This window comes from Aethalodelphis obliquidens, unplaced genomic scaffold (genome assembly GCF_003676395.1).
Source record: "Aethalodelphis obliquidens isolate GAN/ISIS:26980383/991018 unplaced genomic scaffold, ASM367639v1 scaffold25, whole genome shotgun sequence".
Classification (NCBI taxonomy): domain Eukaryota; kingdom Metazoa; phylum Chordata; class Mammalia; order Artiodactyla; family Delphinidae; genus Aethalodelphis; species Aethalodelphis obliquidens.
In genome coordinates, this window is record NW_020837969.1 from 20065122 (window position 1) to 20082729 (window position 17608).

At 34.6% G+C, this 17608-nt stretch overlaps 1 protein-coding gene across 3 annotated transcripts in view; it reads left to right on the plus strand.

The window, feature by feature from the left end:
- The window catches only part of SGCZ (sarcoglycan zeta), a 908802-nt gene extending 892984 nt beyond the window's left edge, over positions 1–15818 (plus strand). For 2 of the 3 annotated variants that reach the window (XM_027122723.1, XM_027122722.1), the window contains exons 5-6: positions 9253–9376; positions 15550–15744. In XM_027122723.1, the coding sequence (XP_026978524.1) occupies positions 9253–9376; positions 15550–15744 (319 nt within the window). Of the gene's footprint in view, positions 1–9252; positions 9377–15549 lie in introns of all 3 variants that reach the window. The other variant, XM_027122721.1, reaches the window with a different exon arrangement.
- Positions 15819–17608: the final 1790 nt, after the last annotated feature.

The following is a 17608-nucleotide window of genomic DNA, read 5'->3' on the forward strand; positions in this document are numbered from 1 at the left end:
TTAACATAGATACCAGAGTTTCATTCAATAAAAAAATTGTAATTACTAAGTTCTAAAAGAAACATTTTTTTTACTTCTAACGTTTTAGTAATTATGTACTCGTTGCACAGATTTTCATTATGAAAAGCCTATTGCCAAAAAAGGATAAGAACCAACTGCTATTTTAATTACTTTACTGACATGTCTCAACATTCATAAGTATGAATGTGAATTAAATTATAATTAGTATATCATGTCTCCAGTTTTTATTTTCTAATTATTCATAAATTATTTAAACATTGACCTAAGCGAGGCTTAGCTGCTAGTACTAAAAGCAGATTGGCAGCCCCCAAGATGAGTGGTACTGATCTAAATTCCAAAATAGAAACAGAAGCAAAGCACAGTAATGACGAGGTTATTCAATTATTCATTTGTGTACTGAAGATTAAAAGCAGTGTCTGAGGAGAGCCTTACGAGTCTTGCTGACAATTTTCCTTTCAGGGCAATAAGAAGTACCCTTAGTTGACACCTAAGTCTAATCAACAAGGTGACAGCAATTGACCAAGTAAATAAAATGTAATTTAGGGAGTAAGAAGCCATGTTGTCTTTGATTTTGCTTTTGTCAAGAATAAAAGACTTTAGAAAGAAACATTTCAAAAAGTTTACTGTAGAGTTTAGGTAATATTTTGGTGTGGAAATGTAGTAGATTGCTATTATTTATTTACTCAATGGCTGTTTGATGAATGCTTACTATGTGCCAGGGTCTGTGCTAGTAGTCTTCTTGTGCATTTTAACAATACAGGTGTAGATTTTCTTTAATTTTTTTTAATATAAGGTTATATTGTTTTTCGGCAGGGACTTATTTGTTAAAAGGCTAAACAACAAATCGTAAGGACATCATAGCACTTTGCCTGAAATAGTCCAAGTATAAATGTTCTTTTTATTTTTTCTTAAATTAATATGTAGCTAAATTATTATAGCTCAATAGGATTTCTGCCCTCTTTGGTGGGAAGTGATAAAATCTATAATGTAATGCCCATTGTCCAAGGATTGTTTGGATCTGAGTTTTATTAACTGCTCCAAGAATAAGGCAAGAATTTAGACTTTGGTTTAGTAAAATGAGTTGCTATTTAATGACATAATTGGTATCATTTCCATTCTTGTATGCATATAATTTAAAACTGAAATGTGAGGTTTGCAGGCTCCAAATTAATCTCTGGAAACACATAGCTTTGATTTACATAGTTCCCATGTTCAAGGAAAAGCCACCATTTATTAAATGGTAAGGTTTTTCCCTGAGACAATTTGTCAATAAAGGGGTAATATACTTTACTGGTATTTTTCCACCTATGAGAAAAAAATGGTAATAAAGTAGTATTTTTCTCCTCCCCACTTCCCTTCCCCAAACCTCTCCTTCTCTCCCCTTTTCCCTCTTCTTTCCCTTTCTTTCCTCCTTCCTTCCTTTTATTCTTTCATTCTATGTATATGTTTGTATATTAGAGTTTGTAGCAAATGTGGGTAATGAGAAGCTTGCCTACCCTTCCAGTCATGGGAACAGGGAGCAAAAATTGACCTAGGGATTTTTTGATCTAATTTTCAGGAAGAGACCATAAGGGGTGTGCAAGTGGGCAGGAAACAATACAAATGGTGGAAACAAAAACAATGTGATTTGCAGCTGAAAAAAGCTCAGGGTAGCCCTAAGTGATAAGACAGTAAAAGTGGTAAGATTGTATAAGAACATATGTTCAGGTCACAGTTTGCATTGGATTTTTTTTTCTAAAAACACTTTTCTGTGCAATTCTCCATTTATTTCATCCTTGAAATGGCAAATAACGAGTGTCAACTCTGTCTCTGTTACTGTATTAAATATTTAGCAAGAACAAGGCACATGATACTCAAGTTCTGCTTAAGTTTCCATTTAGTAATTGCATCGTGCAACTTAGTTTAAGAGAAGTCTAAATCATTTTCTCAGAATGTTGAGAATTCTGGAAATCTAGGCCACTCATTTTCAAATTTGAAAATTATGTAACACCTTAAAAACAAAATCTTGTTATGGCTTCGGTATCTAAACACCAAAACTGAATTGCTTGGAAAAAATAGGCAGCAGAGTGACTCGAGTTCAACATTAATCCTTCTCTCTACTATAATCCCTGGATACCCACTATAAAAACTCCTCTGAAATGCACTGCTGTGATTACTATAATGCTATAAAAATGAACACAATTGTTCTTCACTAATTCCAGTGACTAATTGCATAGAAATTCACAAGTTTTGCCAATACATGTGGACTTCATTTTTCAACAGGCCTTTTAGAAAGTATTTTGTAGTAAAATAAATAGTTTAAGTATATGTTGTAAACCCTCAGTGGAAGCTTGAGAATTTCCATGGAGAAGAGAATCAGGGCATCATTTAACTGTTGATATTCTGTTACCAAAAGTCTACTTAGTAGATGGTTCTAGAAGAAAATCCAGGTTTAGTCTGATTCGAGTTCCAAGATCTGAGCCCAGGACATTCTAGAGGGATTCTAGGCTGATTTGAGAAGTGGAGGGTATCTGGAGAAAACCAGTCCAACCAAAAACTGGCATTGCAAACTATATAAATTATTTTTCTTTATGATTTCTAGGCTTCAGTCTTGTTTCAAAGGTTTCCCTTTTCTAGAGTTGGATATTTCCTGGGTTTTTTCTTCTAATTTTGTTGTTTATTTTGTACACTAGGTCATTTCTTAGTTTTATATTTTGAGTAAATAAAATGGGAAATTATGTTCTGAATTTTCTTCCAATTTTCTATTGAAAATTACAGTCTATAATTTATTAGTTTTTATATTTTGAATAGATAAAACTGGAAATTATTCTTGCAGAGCATGTTAAGGATTTAATGTTATTTCTTCAGTATGGATAGTCAATTTATTAAGCATCATTTATTAAATAACCTCATATTTTCCACCCCAAAATGATTGCTACAACTTGTCAAATATTAACTTCTCATAAATACTTGCCATCTGTTTTAGATTGTATTGTGTTTCATTGACCAAATTTCCATTTCTAATTTTGATATCATTTTTTAATTAAAATTCCTTTATATTAAGTTCTAATTTTAAAAGGAAAATCTCCTACTGTATCTTCATTTAAAAAATCTGGTAATTGTCACACATATTTTTCCCCTCAAAATATTTTGACATAAAGTTTTAAGTTTCAAGAGACTCTACTGAGATTCTTGTTGGAATTTTATTACATATATTTATTATTTTTGATATATTGGAATTTTCATGATATGGAAGTATAAATATGAGCTTATTTTTATCCAGGAATACCTCAAACTCTTGAATTTTCAGGTAAAGTAAAGAATATCAGATGTCCTTTCTAGGTATCCCTTTCCTGGAAATAATTGTAAAATACAGACTTTGAATAATATAGCATTTATATTAATATAGTGATATAACAACAGGAATTACATATTTTTATAGTATCCCTGTATGTTTTTAATATCTTTATTGCATTGTAATACAGTCAATAACAGTCAAATATTAGCATCAATTAACAGTTTTCCTATTTATATTTTCATAGTACACAGTTCTACAAATTTTACCAAAAAAAACAAAAGATAATCCTTTAATATCTGTGACCACACTTTCTTTCCCGACATCATATTATGAAAATTCTCAAACATACTACATGTTGAGAGTATCTTATAGAAAGCGCCTATATAACCCCCAGCTAGGTTCTCCTAGTATCATTTTTCTGTATGTCTTAAATTATGTATACATTTCCACTGTCCATCCACCAGTATATCTTAATTTTTATGCATTGAACATAAATTGTATAAATCTGTACACTTTTCCTGATCACTTCAGCATGTACATCATTAGTATCCAAGATCATTTACAGTTTCTTTCCTTTTGTTGTAAAATAATTATGCAATGACATTCACAAAGCCTAAATGCATATTTGCTGGGTTTTGAAAAATGCATGCACCTGTGTAATCCAAATTCTTCTCAAGATATAAAGCATTATCATCACTCAAGAAAGTTCCCTCATTTCCTTCCTGGTAAATCCCCACCACTACCCACCAGAAGCAAACTACTCTCAGTTTTTTTCACCCTGTATTAGATTAGGCTGACTTAGTACTAACATAAATTGATCATACAAGATGTACTTCTTTGTAAGATTTATTTCATTCCACATAATGTTTTTGAGAGCCATTCATGATGTTGTCTGTATCAATAGTTCCTCCTGCTTTATTGCTGATCCATTATATGAACATACAGTATTTTATCTATGCATTTTCATAATTGAAGGATGCTTGGGATGTATCTGGCTATGTTAAGTTTTATATAAAAATTCCAGAGCTTTCCAAAGTGGTTGTATCATTTTACTCTTTGTCGACGAAAATTCAATTATCAAGTTAAGAAGAATTAATGAAAGGGAATTTTATTCAAGCCAAATTGAGGATTATAATCCAGGAGACAGACTCTCAGAAGCCCTGAGAACTGTTCCACCTGTCAGAAGTGGAAAGCACAGTCATGTACATTTTCGAGACAAAGGTTCATACATCAAAATGGCATACTGGTATTTTACATAAAGTTCACTGAAGATTCACAGTCCAGGTAAGCATAAGCGTCGTACAAAGGGAACAGCAAGTCATTATGACCCCCTAAAATTTGGGAAAGAATGCTATTCTTTTAAGAAGTTGCATAGCTAGTGTCAGAAGAAAGGAAAAAAAAAAAAAGATCTTTCTGTGGAGCAGGCAGGCATTCCCACCTTTGAGGCGCTCTGGTTAATGTTTAATGGAGATGCACACTGCACATTAGGGACAGAGGGAGGAGGACCAAACTAAGAGAGGGAATTTTATTTTTAAATTTTCTTGTCCTTCCTTAAAATAGCTTTTAGTGTATTATTATAAATATATGGCTAACACACTAATAAAGAACAGATCTAATGATGTTCTGCAATGAATAAAATATTTTATGTTTAAGGTGCGCTGTAATTTTATTTATTAGGTAACTGAGCCCCAGTGAGGTTAACTGGATTTAAAATTTCTAGTAGAACTCGTGTAGAAACTATGAGCTTATTATTCAAAGTCCTATGTTTAATTCTTTCATTAGACTGATGTAACTTTTGCTGAATTTCCCAGACTGCTTCTTGGAAATAACTTTCATTACTTCATAGTATGCAGCAACACTTTTAATACATATAGGAAATACTTTTTCTATATCCTGCAGTTTATAATATAGCCTCTAGAAGTACCCAGCTTCTAGTAAGAGCCTGGGAAAATATTATTTATAAAATAGTCAATGAAATATATTATTACACCATCATCAAATCCTTTTGATAAATTGGGATAACTGGTAACATGATGTCTACTTTTTATTTTATATATTTTAAGTTTTGTGTCTGCATCTACTTTTTCTATAATGTTCTTTGGATAGTTAATATCATGATCATATGCTTACCTGATTTCAAAACCTTTTAAAAGTGCCACATTGTGCTTAAATGCAAATATTACTTTCTTATTGTCAGAATTCATGGAGTTTAACACTTGCAGTTTGGATGGAAATATAGAACAAAATTTGCACACCGCTTGTGAAAAATGTGTTTTTTCCTTATTCACCAAGTGATAGACCTAGAGACAATGGGCAGTTCTAGGTAGGTAATGTGTGTAAATGTAATATTTAAATGTAAGTATACATGTAATTGTGAATATTGATATTGGATGATTCAGGTTAATACATGCATCTGTAAATGCTCACACTGAACGTATGCTATTCACAGTAGTGTTAATTTGAAGATTTTAGGTCTCCATATACATTGTAGTCCTGCTATGAAATTTTTGCTGCCCAAAATTTAGTTTATTTGCTTATGCTAAATAGTCAGTCAAGCTTGTAAAAACTAGTTTGCAGCTTACTTTAATTTTCATGTTCATAAGAAATATTTGAATACCACAACATGTTCCTTTGAAAATAGAATTATGAAATCCTCCAAATGATCTAATAAATTTTTATTATATACTCTATCTGCACGCTCTCCATAATTAAAGTTCCTAGTGTATATTACTTACCCGAGTGATGGATGCTATATAAAACAGTGCTATTTTTAATAAAACTTATATCATTTCTTAGTGAGCACTACTTTTAATTTTATCAAGATTAGCAAAGCATACAGTTGAAGCCTGTTTAATTCAAAGTCTTAATCACTTTCAGTCTTTATCACTTTCAGAACTTGAAGGATTTAGCAATACTGTAAAATTGCCATGTTTTTTATGTTTTATGTACCCCTTGATAAGTTATATATATATATATATGTACTCCTTGATAAGTTTTATATATATATTATATATATCATATAACGTGTTTTATGTACCCCTTTACCCCTTGATAGGTTTTATATATATATACACACACATATATATGTATATATATATATATATATATGGCAGGTATATATTGTCTTAGGGCACAAAATTATCTGTAGAGGAAATGAAAATATTCCTGTAAAACTTTAATTTACATGTATGGTCTCCATTGTGCTCACTATCAGAAACTAAGCCCCAGTCTATTCACTTCTCTTCTTTCTCGCTGGGGTTGCATCGTTATACCAAGACGCTTACACTGCCTAAGCATTTGGGGTGACATTTGGTCCTTGGTAGCCTCATGATCCAACTGGCATTTGCCAAGATGTTCTTCTTACCGTCACTTAGTCCTCAGTCACTGCAGGTCACCACTCTTTTCTCCTTTGAGGATCTTGTGGTCTCTTGTCCTCAGCTGTCCTGAAATATCACTCTCTCCTCAGACCTCTAACACCTAAAGAATAAAGGTCCCACAAACCTAGGACTTGACCTCAGGTAGCAGAACACAGAGAGCCATTCAAGACCAATTCTGTTTATTTCTCTCCAAATCTTCTCTAGCCTGTGAATCAAGAAAACAGTTCCTCCAACTCGTGAAATAAACAACAAGGTCTTACTGATGTTGGTTTTCTTCTCTGTTTTTGTTTATGTGCTGAATCATTTTCAACACAATAAATGGCTAGGGTTTTTTTTCAACTCAAAATGTCTGTAACATTAGGAAACACAAAATATCTTTAACAGCTTCTCTGCTCTATGGTCCACCATTTTTGGCAAAGGATAGTGTTTAGTGAATGGGGAATGGCAAAGGAAGCAAGGAAAGGGGACAGGGAGGAAATCCCATACATTTCAAACTACTATCCCACTACATAGCTATTTCCCTTAATCAGTTTAAGAGATTCCTTACAATCCTATAAGAAAACATTATAATTGTCAATTTTAGAGATGATAAAACTGAAATTTATTGCTGCTGGCTCACTTTCCTGAACCCAGGTCTAGCCAGCTCTCCATCTTTACTGCCTCTTTGAATAGGGATCCGCTAAGTCAATGCTAGCAAAACACTCCATAGCAAGACTGCCAATGGGTACCTGAGGTCTAAAATGAAGATGAAGACAATTAAGATTTTTTAATTAAATATTTAGTAAGGATGAGAATGGAAAAACTCAAAAGCCCAGAAGTACTTACTATATTTTAATGCTCTAGCAGAAATAGGGTAAAAATATAGTATAAAAAATGTTCACACTTATTACAGATAATTTACTGTCAAATATATAAGTATCCCAACCCCTTATCCTTGGAAACAAACTACACCATATCAATTATTTGATAAAATAAGCGTGTTTTTCCTCCCACTTACAAGTTGTGTTTCCTTCAGATTCATAATGTTTCAGAACATTAATTCATGTTAATTAAGTTCTTATCTGACTTCTGATTGAGTGGTTCAGTCATACCCAAACTTATGTAATTACGTTTAATGTTATAGAAATGGTCTATAACAAGTGGAAATAGAAATGGTCACAGATATATTATTCAAGATGGTGAATATTTGGGGGTGTATCAGAGGACATCACTTATAAATATATATTTAAATATTCAGATTTTGAAATTTAGATACTCTGTGCAAAGTATAAATATTATGAATGAAAAAAATTATGGGTGATTCTTTTTGAAGTTTTCAAATATTCTGTGAAAATGTGTAATTTGTGTTTAAAAAAAAACAAACAGACATTTCTTTAAAATATATATATTGAAAACCTCACCCTCAAGGGATTTTATGAAGATATCCAAAAGGCCTATAGGGATGAAAGTTTCAAAGTTGCTTTAGTGAGTGAAAAAAAATTTAAAGTGTTGAAATCACTTCTTCAAAATGCTGGCTTTAGTCCTTCAATATCACTTTCAAGTGTTTAAGTTCAACTTTACTACTGAGAGAGAGGGCTGATCTTCAGTGCTCAAACTATTTGGTGTGATTCTCTCTGAAAAACCACACTGGGATGGTAGCCTCAAAGGAGACCTGTTGCTCTCGATGATGGTGAATATGAGCCTGAAGGGACTCTTGTCCTGAAGTCCTGAGGTCACGAGGAACACAGGCAGTTACAGCCCCAGAGCAAGCTATTATCCAAAACGATCAACTCCAGGATAAGATCTCTTATCACACCAAGTGCTTTTTACGACTATATTCTTGTTTCTGTATTTTGCCTTCCTTTGCTCTTTCTCTACGTTTATATTTGGAGATAATTTTGAAAATACCTCCCAACTATCTTTTTTGCAGGCACAGCTATCTAAAACACTTGTGTATCTCCCCTCATTTAATTTTTCTTTCTCAGACTAATGTCATTCATTCTGTGGACATTTTCTTGGGCCGATAGAGGTCAGGTGATGTAGGAAGTATCTTACGTCCTCATTTTAATTAATGTCTAGAAGTGTAAAAAGTCCCTTGAGAATTTTTTAGTTTAAGAATTTTGACTGGGCACATTTGGAAGTTTGCAATATTAATGATTTTCATTAAAACTCTCTCATCTTTGCAAGACAAGGACACTTTACTGAGGGATACTTACATGCTAACTTTCTAGAAATTTATTTCTTAAGACTCCATCATTAATATTGAAAATATGTAAAAGATTTAAACTAGTAAACTACCACGACCTACTTTTCATGTGCATTGTGAAGGGAAACAACACAAGAAACGGTTACTAAATCATTATACAAATTAGAGTAAATAATTGATGCTAACAAATGAAGAAAGAGCCAAAAAATAGATAAAGCAATCAAAAATCTTTCTAAAACTCCTTTTAGCATTTTTCCTTTTTGGAAATGACAAGGATTTGTATTTATGCCTGCCTGTTTGTTTTAGTTGACTAACATTATCTTTGAGTCCAAGGTAAACTTTTTTTCTTATCAATATTAAGGTGTTTTTGTTTGTTTGTTTGTTTGTTTAAGGCTTGAATCACCAACCAGGTCCTTGATAATGGAAGCTCCCCGGGGGGTCCAGGTGAGTGCTGCAGCTGGAGACTTCAAGGCTGCCTGCAGGAAGGAGCTCCACTTGCAGTCCACAGAGGGGGAGGTGAGTTCTGAGGTGTAGACCCTGGCCTTTTACTGTGGAGGGTGCTTCTTCTCAAATTATACGCATATGATTCCAGGAGAAACATAAGGAACTACTTCATAAGAGGGCTCAAATTATGAAAATATTAATACTTCTTAAATATGAAACTGGGTAAACCTAATGTTATTTTCATAAGTCAAAGCCCCATTTATTTTTCTACTGTAAGATATTCATTCATAAGTCATTTATAAGTGGGGCATCTAAGTTCCTGCAGTTTCAAAAATCGACAGATGAATGGAATGAATATCAAGGTAATACCCAGAATGAAGGCAAGTCTTTGCTGTCTTGGTTCCATTTTGGTCTTCAAAAAGTTTTTCCAAAAAGTGCTTTGAAAGTTTGTGTGTTTGTCTCAGTAGAAATAGTACCTATATTTTTCTAAAAGGGAAACAAAAAGCAAAAGTTTATTTTGCTATTTCACCCAGTTATTTCCTAGATGAGATACATGCTGTTTTTCTTCCATGTTGCTTTATTTCACCCAAGAGTCTGTTTAAACTCTGTTGTCCTCATTCCTTTAAAGATCCTCTTCTTTCTCTTACTGCCTGATTTAAAGAACAGTCTTTGGGCTTTGTCTTTGGGCTTCCATTCTTTCACTGGAATGTGATAGGCAGGTATTTATTTTGTCTCCTTTACTTGCTGTATACATTGTGACTATTGTGTCTGCAGAATCACATTTTTGTCCATTCTGGAAATTCCTCAACATTACGTCTTCAGATAGTCCCTCTCCCCCTTTTCTCTATGGCCTTTTTCAGACTCTCTGAAGAAATGTCTTTTCATTCCCTTACCTTCCAGATCTCTTAGCCTCTCCTTCCTCATTTCTATTTCTTTATTGCCCTATGCCTCACTCTGCCTATTTATTCAGATCCACATGCCAGGTTCCTCCTCAGTATCTAATCTCTTCTTCAATCCCTACATTGGGCTTTTAATTTCAGTAATTTTGTTATTCATTTCTAGGATTCTCATCTGTTGCTTTTTTTCAAATCTGCCTGGACATCTTGGTAGTTGCTCTCGTTTGCTTGTTTGTTTTTAATTCTACCTTCATTATTTCAAAGCCTTATGCATAATACATATTCGATTCTGTATATTTTTACCACAATTCCCAAAGTCCTTGAAGGTCTAAATCTGTTGTGCTGCTGTTTCCACCAATTAATTCCCTTAATATTTTCTTCCTTCGTGTGCTTATTTATTTTTTTAATGAGTTTATAAAGGTCAAGCTGAGAAGAAAAAGCTTGGAAGGATGATTTGAGAGTGACGCTCTGGCGCATCTCGGACCTCTTCAGATGTAAATATGAGGGCAGACATTAACAGAATCAAAAAGAGGATGTTCCTTTCTTACCTTTATACCAGTATCTCAGTTATTGATTCAAGATAAATTTGTATTACACATTTGGCTTCCTTTTTATAAACAAACTTATTGCCAGGGTCATTAGCATCTTATCTGATATTACAGCTTAAATAATCTAGAAATATGTTTTATAATATTGAAAACATATATCCGTATTACCTTTCAGGATTTCTCCCCACTACAATTGCAGACTACAATACTTTGTCTACCACAGCAAGAGAGAAATCTTTCTTAAATATCTCACATCTTTTTTAAAGCATTTTTATCATGCTAATCATTTCATTCAAATTATTCATAATGAATCATCTCATAATAAATATTGATGGTTATTAATCTCCATTCTGCTTCTATTTATGCTCCACTTTACTTATGTTCTTTTATTCAGAGTATCAGCAGAATCCTTGAATTCAATTACAGATTAGCATTTAATTATGAATTGAGTATTATGCTGTAAATAAGTCACAGCCAAAAGCTTTCAGCTGTGGCCATTTTTTATATTAATAAAATAAATATACAGAAAAGCACAGCACTTTCTATTAGAATGAAATCGCATGTAATTTTTCTAGGAAGAAGTATGAAATGATATAAAATCTTTCTCTTTGCTTCATTGACTATGCCACAGAAAGGCAGATCCACCAATTATTAAATAATACAGAAAAATATAAAGTCCCTACTCTTAGGTAGTGTTTAAATTAATTAAGATCACGGCAAACATGGTGTTGAGGTAACCAAAATAAGTAAGAATGAAATTGCACACAAAGTTCTGCACTGCAGAAGTTTCATTCATTTCAGACACCGTATTGCAAGGAATTTCAAATTCAGCTCTGAAAACAACATGAATGACAACTGTAGGTAAAACATTGAAAGTTATAATAGCATATGCAATGCAGTAACTTAATAACGTATGTTACAAGATGACACAATTTTTTTATCTTACAAACTGATTAAATGTTCTACAGGGATAGGTCTGATTTCAACAGGTAAGAATGGAATAAATGGATTCTTGGTAGAGAGAAGACAATGGGCTGTGACTTAAAAGCTCAGGGGTGTCATTCTGAGTACAAGGAAGAGTTTCACAACAAATGGATTATATGGTTTATAGGGTGATCTGGAATAGAAATATCAATTTTAGAAGTTGGAAAGTGAGCAGTGTCATCGGAAGTGCCTTAAGCAGAACAGAAAGAGTTATGAGGGGGTCCATCCAAGCTGCAGAAGCCTGGAAAAGCTGAGCTACGTGGGGTTGGAAAGAATCAATATATGACACCCCTTTTTATCTCATAACTTAGTTTTCTGTCTCAAACCAAGAAAATATTTTTTCTCCCCTTTCTTTTCTTTTTCTTTCTTTTTATTTTTTAAATGTAAAGCCATCATTTATTCAATCTTTCATCGTTCTATGGATGGATCTTATATCTGTGAGGCTAACTTTCGAAATTCAGAATTTTATTTATATTCCTTCTTTTTCTTTATCCTTTCTTTGTTCCTTTATTATTTCTTCTTTAATTTTATATTATTATTGAGGTAAAAGTGGTATATAACACTGTGTAAGTTTCAGGTGTACAGCATTATAATTTCACATCTGTATATACTACAAAGTGATCACCACCAAAGTTCTAGTTTTCATCCATCCCCATATAATCAACTCCCATTTTCTCTTTTAAAGACCCCATTCATTTAAATTTACCTATTAATAAAAATCTACCTCCCATATATGGGTGAAGCTACAATGTGGATCTCAGAAGATGATGGAATTAAGTATTGCCACATAGCCAAATATGATCAAGAGTCACCCGTAAATGGATAGGAGAGCTGGAGGGCACAGCTATAGCTAAACTGAAGCAGGCCACATACCATAAGGTTCAAGGCTAACTCCATTGATAAGGCCACCACAGCTGGGCTTGCTTTCTGAGGCTGCCACCTGCATGTCCTACCTGTATAAAAACAGCTACTCTCCACATTTATTCAGTTAGGCTACACCAACGGAAAGGCAATCAGTTCCAAACTATAAAACCCAGCGATGTGGCCTGGTGTTAGCAAGCCTCTGAAACTCACCAGGGCTTGCCAGTAACACTTGCTTCTGTGCTTACTAAGAAATGAACCACTGACAATATCTTAGAGTCATTTGATGAATCCTACATGAGCCTCCTTATCCACATGTTCTTTAGCTTTCCATGTTGCATTCTTTATTGTCTACGTCACAAGGTTTCTTGGACAAAACACCAGCTCCTAACACTTTTTCAGCATGAACTAACCTCCACATATGCAGACCTAAACCCCACAGTCCCAGAGCTTGTCTTTATAATACGTTTGGCATTGGCGAAACTTGAGAATATCTACTCTCTGCAAGCATGCCAACTCCTCAGCAGAAGGGAAGAAAGGGGGTTGTGCTGTGCAAGCCCAGTTCCTCTGTCAAACTCAACCAGTAAGAGGAATCATCCTTCCTCCCCCCGTGGAGAAGTGAGTGAAAGAACCCACAGCGTGTAGCAATTGGTATTACACTCATTGATGTCCCTCTTCATGGAAACACAGAGCAGGAAGAAATGAGGCCCAGCATTTATAACCCAAAAATACGTTGTCATTTTTTTTTACTTAGTTTTGTGCACTTTTGAATCAGAAAAACAAAAATTCATCTTAAAAAAAATAGAAGTCCTTTCTCTTTGCTTTCCTGTCACTTACCGTAGAAGAAATTATGAAGTAATAAATTTCAACATTTGATACCTACAAACAAAAACTTTAATTATTCTTTCTTAACTTTGAATACTGTTGGTAAATGCAATCATTTTTATTTCATAATCTATCCATTTATTCAGCAACTATTTGTATTACATGGAAGCTGTACATGCAGGGTCAAGCACTGTGAAGTTATAAAAAAATTCAGACTTAATTCTACCTTCAAGAAGGACATAGTTTATTAGAGAAAGTAATATATCAATATGACTATAAAATAAGCTACCAAGTGATGAGCAAAATAAGATATTAATAATAAACTGCTACAGGAGAACCAAATAAGAAGAGTCTTTCCGTCTTGGGGCACTAGGGAAAGGTCCATAGAGGATGAAGCAGATGAACTGGGCTTTGGTGGAGGGTGAGAATTGTACCCTAGAGGAGAGAGACATGTACAAGGTGAAGGAAAAGCATTACTTCATGCAACTTGTACTGGCACAATTTTATGCACTCTTCTATAGTCTTGAACCAATGACAGGCCCTGCCCTCATAGATATTACTTGCAAGTAAGAGAAATAAACAATAAATGAACAAATACACAATATAATGTTAGGAAGAGATTGTTACTACAGAGTAAAGTAAAGCTGGTAAGGAGAGATTAATGGATTTGTGTTACTTTAATAGGGTGGTTAGGAAAGTCCTCTTTTAGAGTGTGACCTTTTAGTAGAGATCAGGACAAATAAGCTCACATCTAAAATTAAAGTTAATCTAAAGTATACATGTCTATGGTATAGGAATTCTTTTTCTGGCTTATTCTTAGTGTGTCATAGATTCCTATATTTCAAAAAAATTTAAAGCATGAAAAGGCAAACAGAGGAAATCTCCCTCCTACCTCTGTTCTCTAACCACCCTGTTAATATCTATCCCCACTTGTAAATATTTGGAGAAAAGTTTTTCAGGCTAGGAAAATGAGGAGTTAAAAAGCCCTGAGGCCAGGGTTGTTTTGGTGTGTTTGAGAAAATGTGAGAGTTCGTGCAAGAAGAATTGTAGGAAGTGATGTTAGAGAGATAGGCCAGATCATACAGGGCTTGTGGGCCGTGGAAAGGAATCAAGATTCATTTTAAGCATGGTGGGAGGCCGTTAGAGAAACTTGAGCGCTGGTAGGACATGATTTGGTTTGCATTTCTTAGAAGTTCACTCCAACAGCATGTACAATAGACTGTAAGAGGACAAGAGTGGCCACTGGGAGGCCAATTAGGGGGCTATTGCAAGAGTCTTAGTAAGAAATGATTAGGACTTAGGTGAGAGCAAATGTGTAGAAAATGGAATATTCTCTGGTTCTCTTGTCAATTTAGAGATGCCTTTAGGCCGTAATTAGCTACATAACAATAGAATCAAGACATAGCTAGAGAGAGTTTGTTTCTTTGCTCATTCAAACTCATGATCTAGTTTTCCTTTCTTTGGACCATTCCCCATGCATGTCAAAACCATATGATCCCTGGCCCTGAAAGTGTTGTGTCCATGATTTGGAATAAGTGAAGTAATTTTGCAAGTTAGAAGATTTAGCAACATGGGTGTTAAGTACAGGTCATATATTTCATGGAGTCTTCAAACCTGATTATATCTAATAGTTACCTGTTATTTACTATGCACATTATCTACTTGGTGTAGATTGGGAGTCAACGTGACTTTATGAGTATTTAAAAAAAAATTAAACCAGAGAGTAAAATTGTTTTAATTAATTGCCCATCACTTCACTAATGGCATCTCCATAAACATCCTTATTTCTTTGTATATTCTTTAGACTGGCACGTTTAAGTTAAATTAACTGACAGTCAAAAGCATTCATTTTCTGTGGTGTCTGAATAACCGAGTTGGCCCCGTAAGCAGATTATACAATCTTGCTTTCATTTCGAGGGCATTCTCTCAGAATATACCGTGTCTCAAAGGCTCAGGTAGCCACAGAGCGTTTGGGCTGTACCGTAGGAACGCCATTTGTTGGTTCAGCAAGGTTTGGCAGCTAAACCAACAAAATTGTTTGTCCTGTGGTCTTTCTTATTAGACCATGCTGTAAAGCTCTTAAGAATATAGGACGCTAAAAGGAATTAAAATGCAATTTCTTTCCCCCTAGATATTTTTGAATGCGGCTACAATCCGGCTGGGAAACCTGCCGACCGGCTCTCCTTCCTCTTCTTCACCCAGCCCCTCCCACTCTCGGCAGACAGTGCATGAACTGTGTGTCTGCCCCAACGGCAAACTGTACCTGTCTCCAGCTGGGGCCGGGTCTACTTGTCAGTCCAGTAGCAACATCTGCTTGTGGAGCTGAACTGACTGATTTCTCCTCACACCAGAATAGCCTTTTGTTCCCGTACGTCTCCTTCACAGTTCTGCTCCGTTTCCCTCGTGATCAGTCCAGAGCTTCTCCAAATGGTCCACAGAGCAACTCCTTCCAGTGTAAGCAGGGATTCGCACCACCTTCTCTCGTGATTTTCTGTACTGCTCAACACGGAGAGGGTGAGTGACAGAACAGTGGAAAAACCATCTTCAGCAGGAAAACTGGATCATAACTTTTGCTCAGAAGGGAGAATAACATAGGTGCCTTTGCTACATGAAGTGAAGCACACAGTTTTAGATTTTTGCAGGACCTGGATGTGGACTGCCACATATACATGACATAGATGAAATTCCCAGTATCCAATGGCAAGATGAAATGGTTAACCCTGTAAGAAAACTAGTTCTACAGTCTGAAAGCACAATTTTCCATTCATCTTTTTGGATGTAAACTTTTATCCCTGAATTTTAAAATTTTAAAGCATTATGTAATGCTTGCTTTACTAAAAATTAAATTCAATACATGGTTTTTAACAAAACAAGACAAGACAGAATCCCACCCTGAGTTTTATTTGTTTCTTTAAATTCAATGTGTTGTTACTCTTTGTCTACTAACTCTAGAATTTGGTACATTAGGTAATTTTGAAAGCTCTCAGCAATAGAATCTTTACAGAATTAACAAAATGCCATTATACCGTCATTTGTCAGATCTGAACGGCCTTATATAGTATGTACTTGGCTATTGCATGTGACGTATTTGCCTTTAACCAAACATCCAATTGATTGCAATATAAGGTAGGATTAAGAGGGACCTACCGATGGTGTGGAATCCATAGATCTTTTTTTTTTTTTTAATTCACATGATATCCTTTACAGCTAGGTTCTAAGAGTACAATTTTTGTTTGCTTCATTCCCTTTATACTTGACTCGGACTGCTAAAATTCAAACATCCTCTAAATAAATAAAAACTACTGTGATGCCTAATGCTGAGAATGAATTCACTTTCCATTGGAATATCATCTACAGAATTATATCTATGTACTTTTTATTGGAGATTAAGACTTAAGGGTGGTAGAAATTAAAGTGAAAATCCCCGCTTAAACAGTAAGACATACAAATGTTAGCGAACGTGTTGAAAATGTGTTTACTCCATTAGATTCATATTTTAAGGAATTTAGTCACATTCCTTTGCAGCTCTTAATATTTGATTACTTTTGTTAGACCGCTAAGCTACCCCGAATCAGAGAGCATAGTTGCTTCCGTCCTCTGTTGCTTCTTTTTGTAAATTAGCTGCTGATAAATAACTCCAGAATACTGCCCACGCATTTACTACAACACTGCTTAACTCGAACTCTCGCACCTTATAGAACCCAAGAACATAAAATTGTATTAGCTATTTCCTGTTCTGGGAAGATGACTTGATTACTATAAGGTAAGTCTTTCATTTTCACACGTCAGTCCATCTTTTTCTCCCCCATGCACACACGATTACAGGTGTGTGGAAGTTTTCAGTTTGGAAGTCCGTGACTGTAGAATCTTTGGAGTTCAGGACTCTGCAGCACAGGGTGAAGTGGGAGACTGGAATTTATAGAAATAATCTGATTAGCGAAAGTAAGAAATCTGAGTAAGGCAAGCAACAAAGTGAACCGTTTGACCAGAATTCTCTTGTTGGGATAACGTAACACATTGAATACCTGAAAAACCTCCATTTCACTAAATGTATTCTGTACTCAGCAGAAAAGTCAGAAAGCTAGTGCAGTTTTATTACTCTTAAAATAGAACTTGTGTTTGGGGGTTATTATATAAACCTTAAGTCAATATTGGAGTAAAAGTTAAGATGTGCAAGGGCTTAAAAAGTC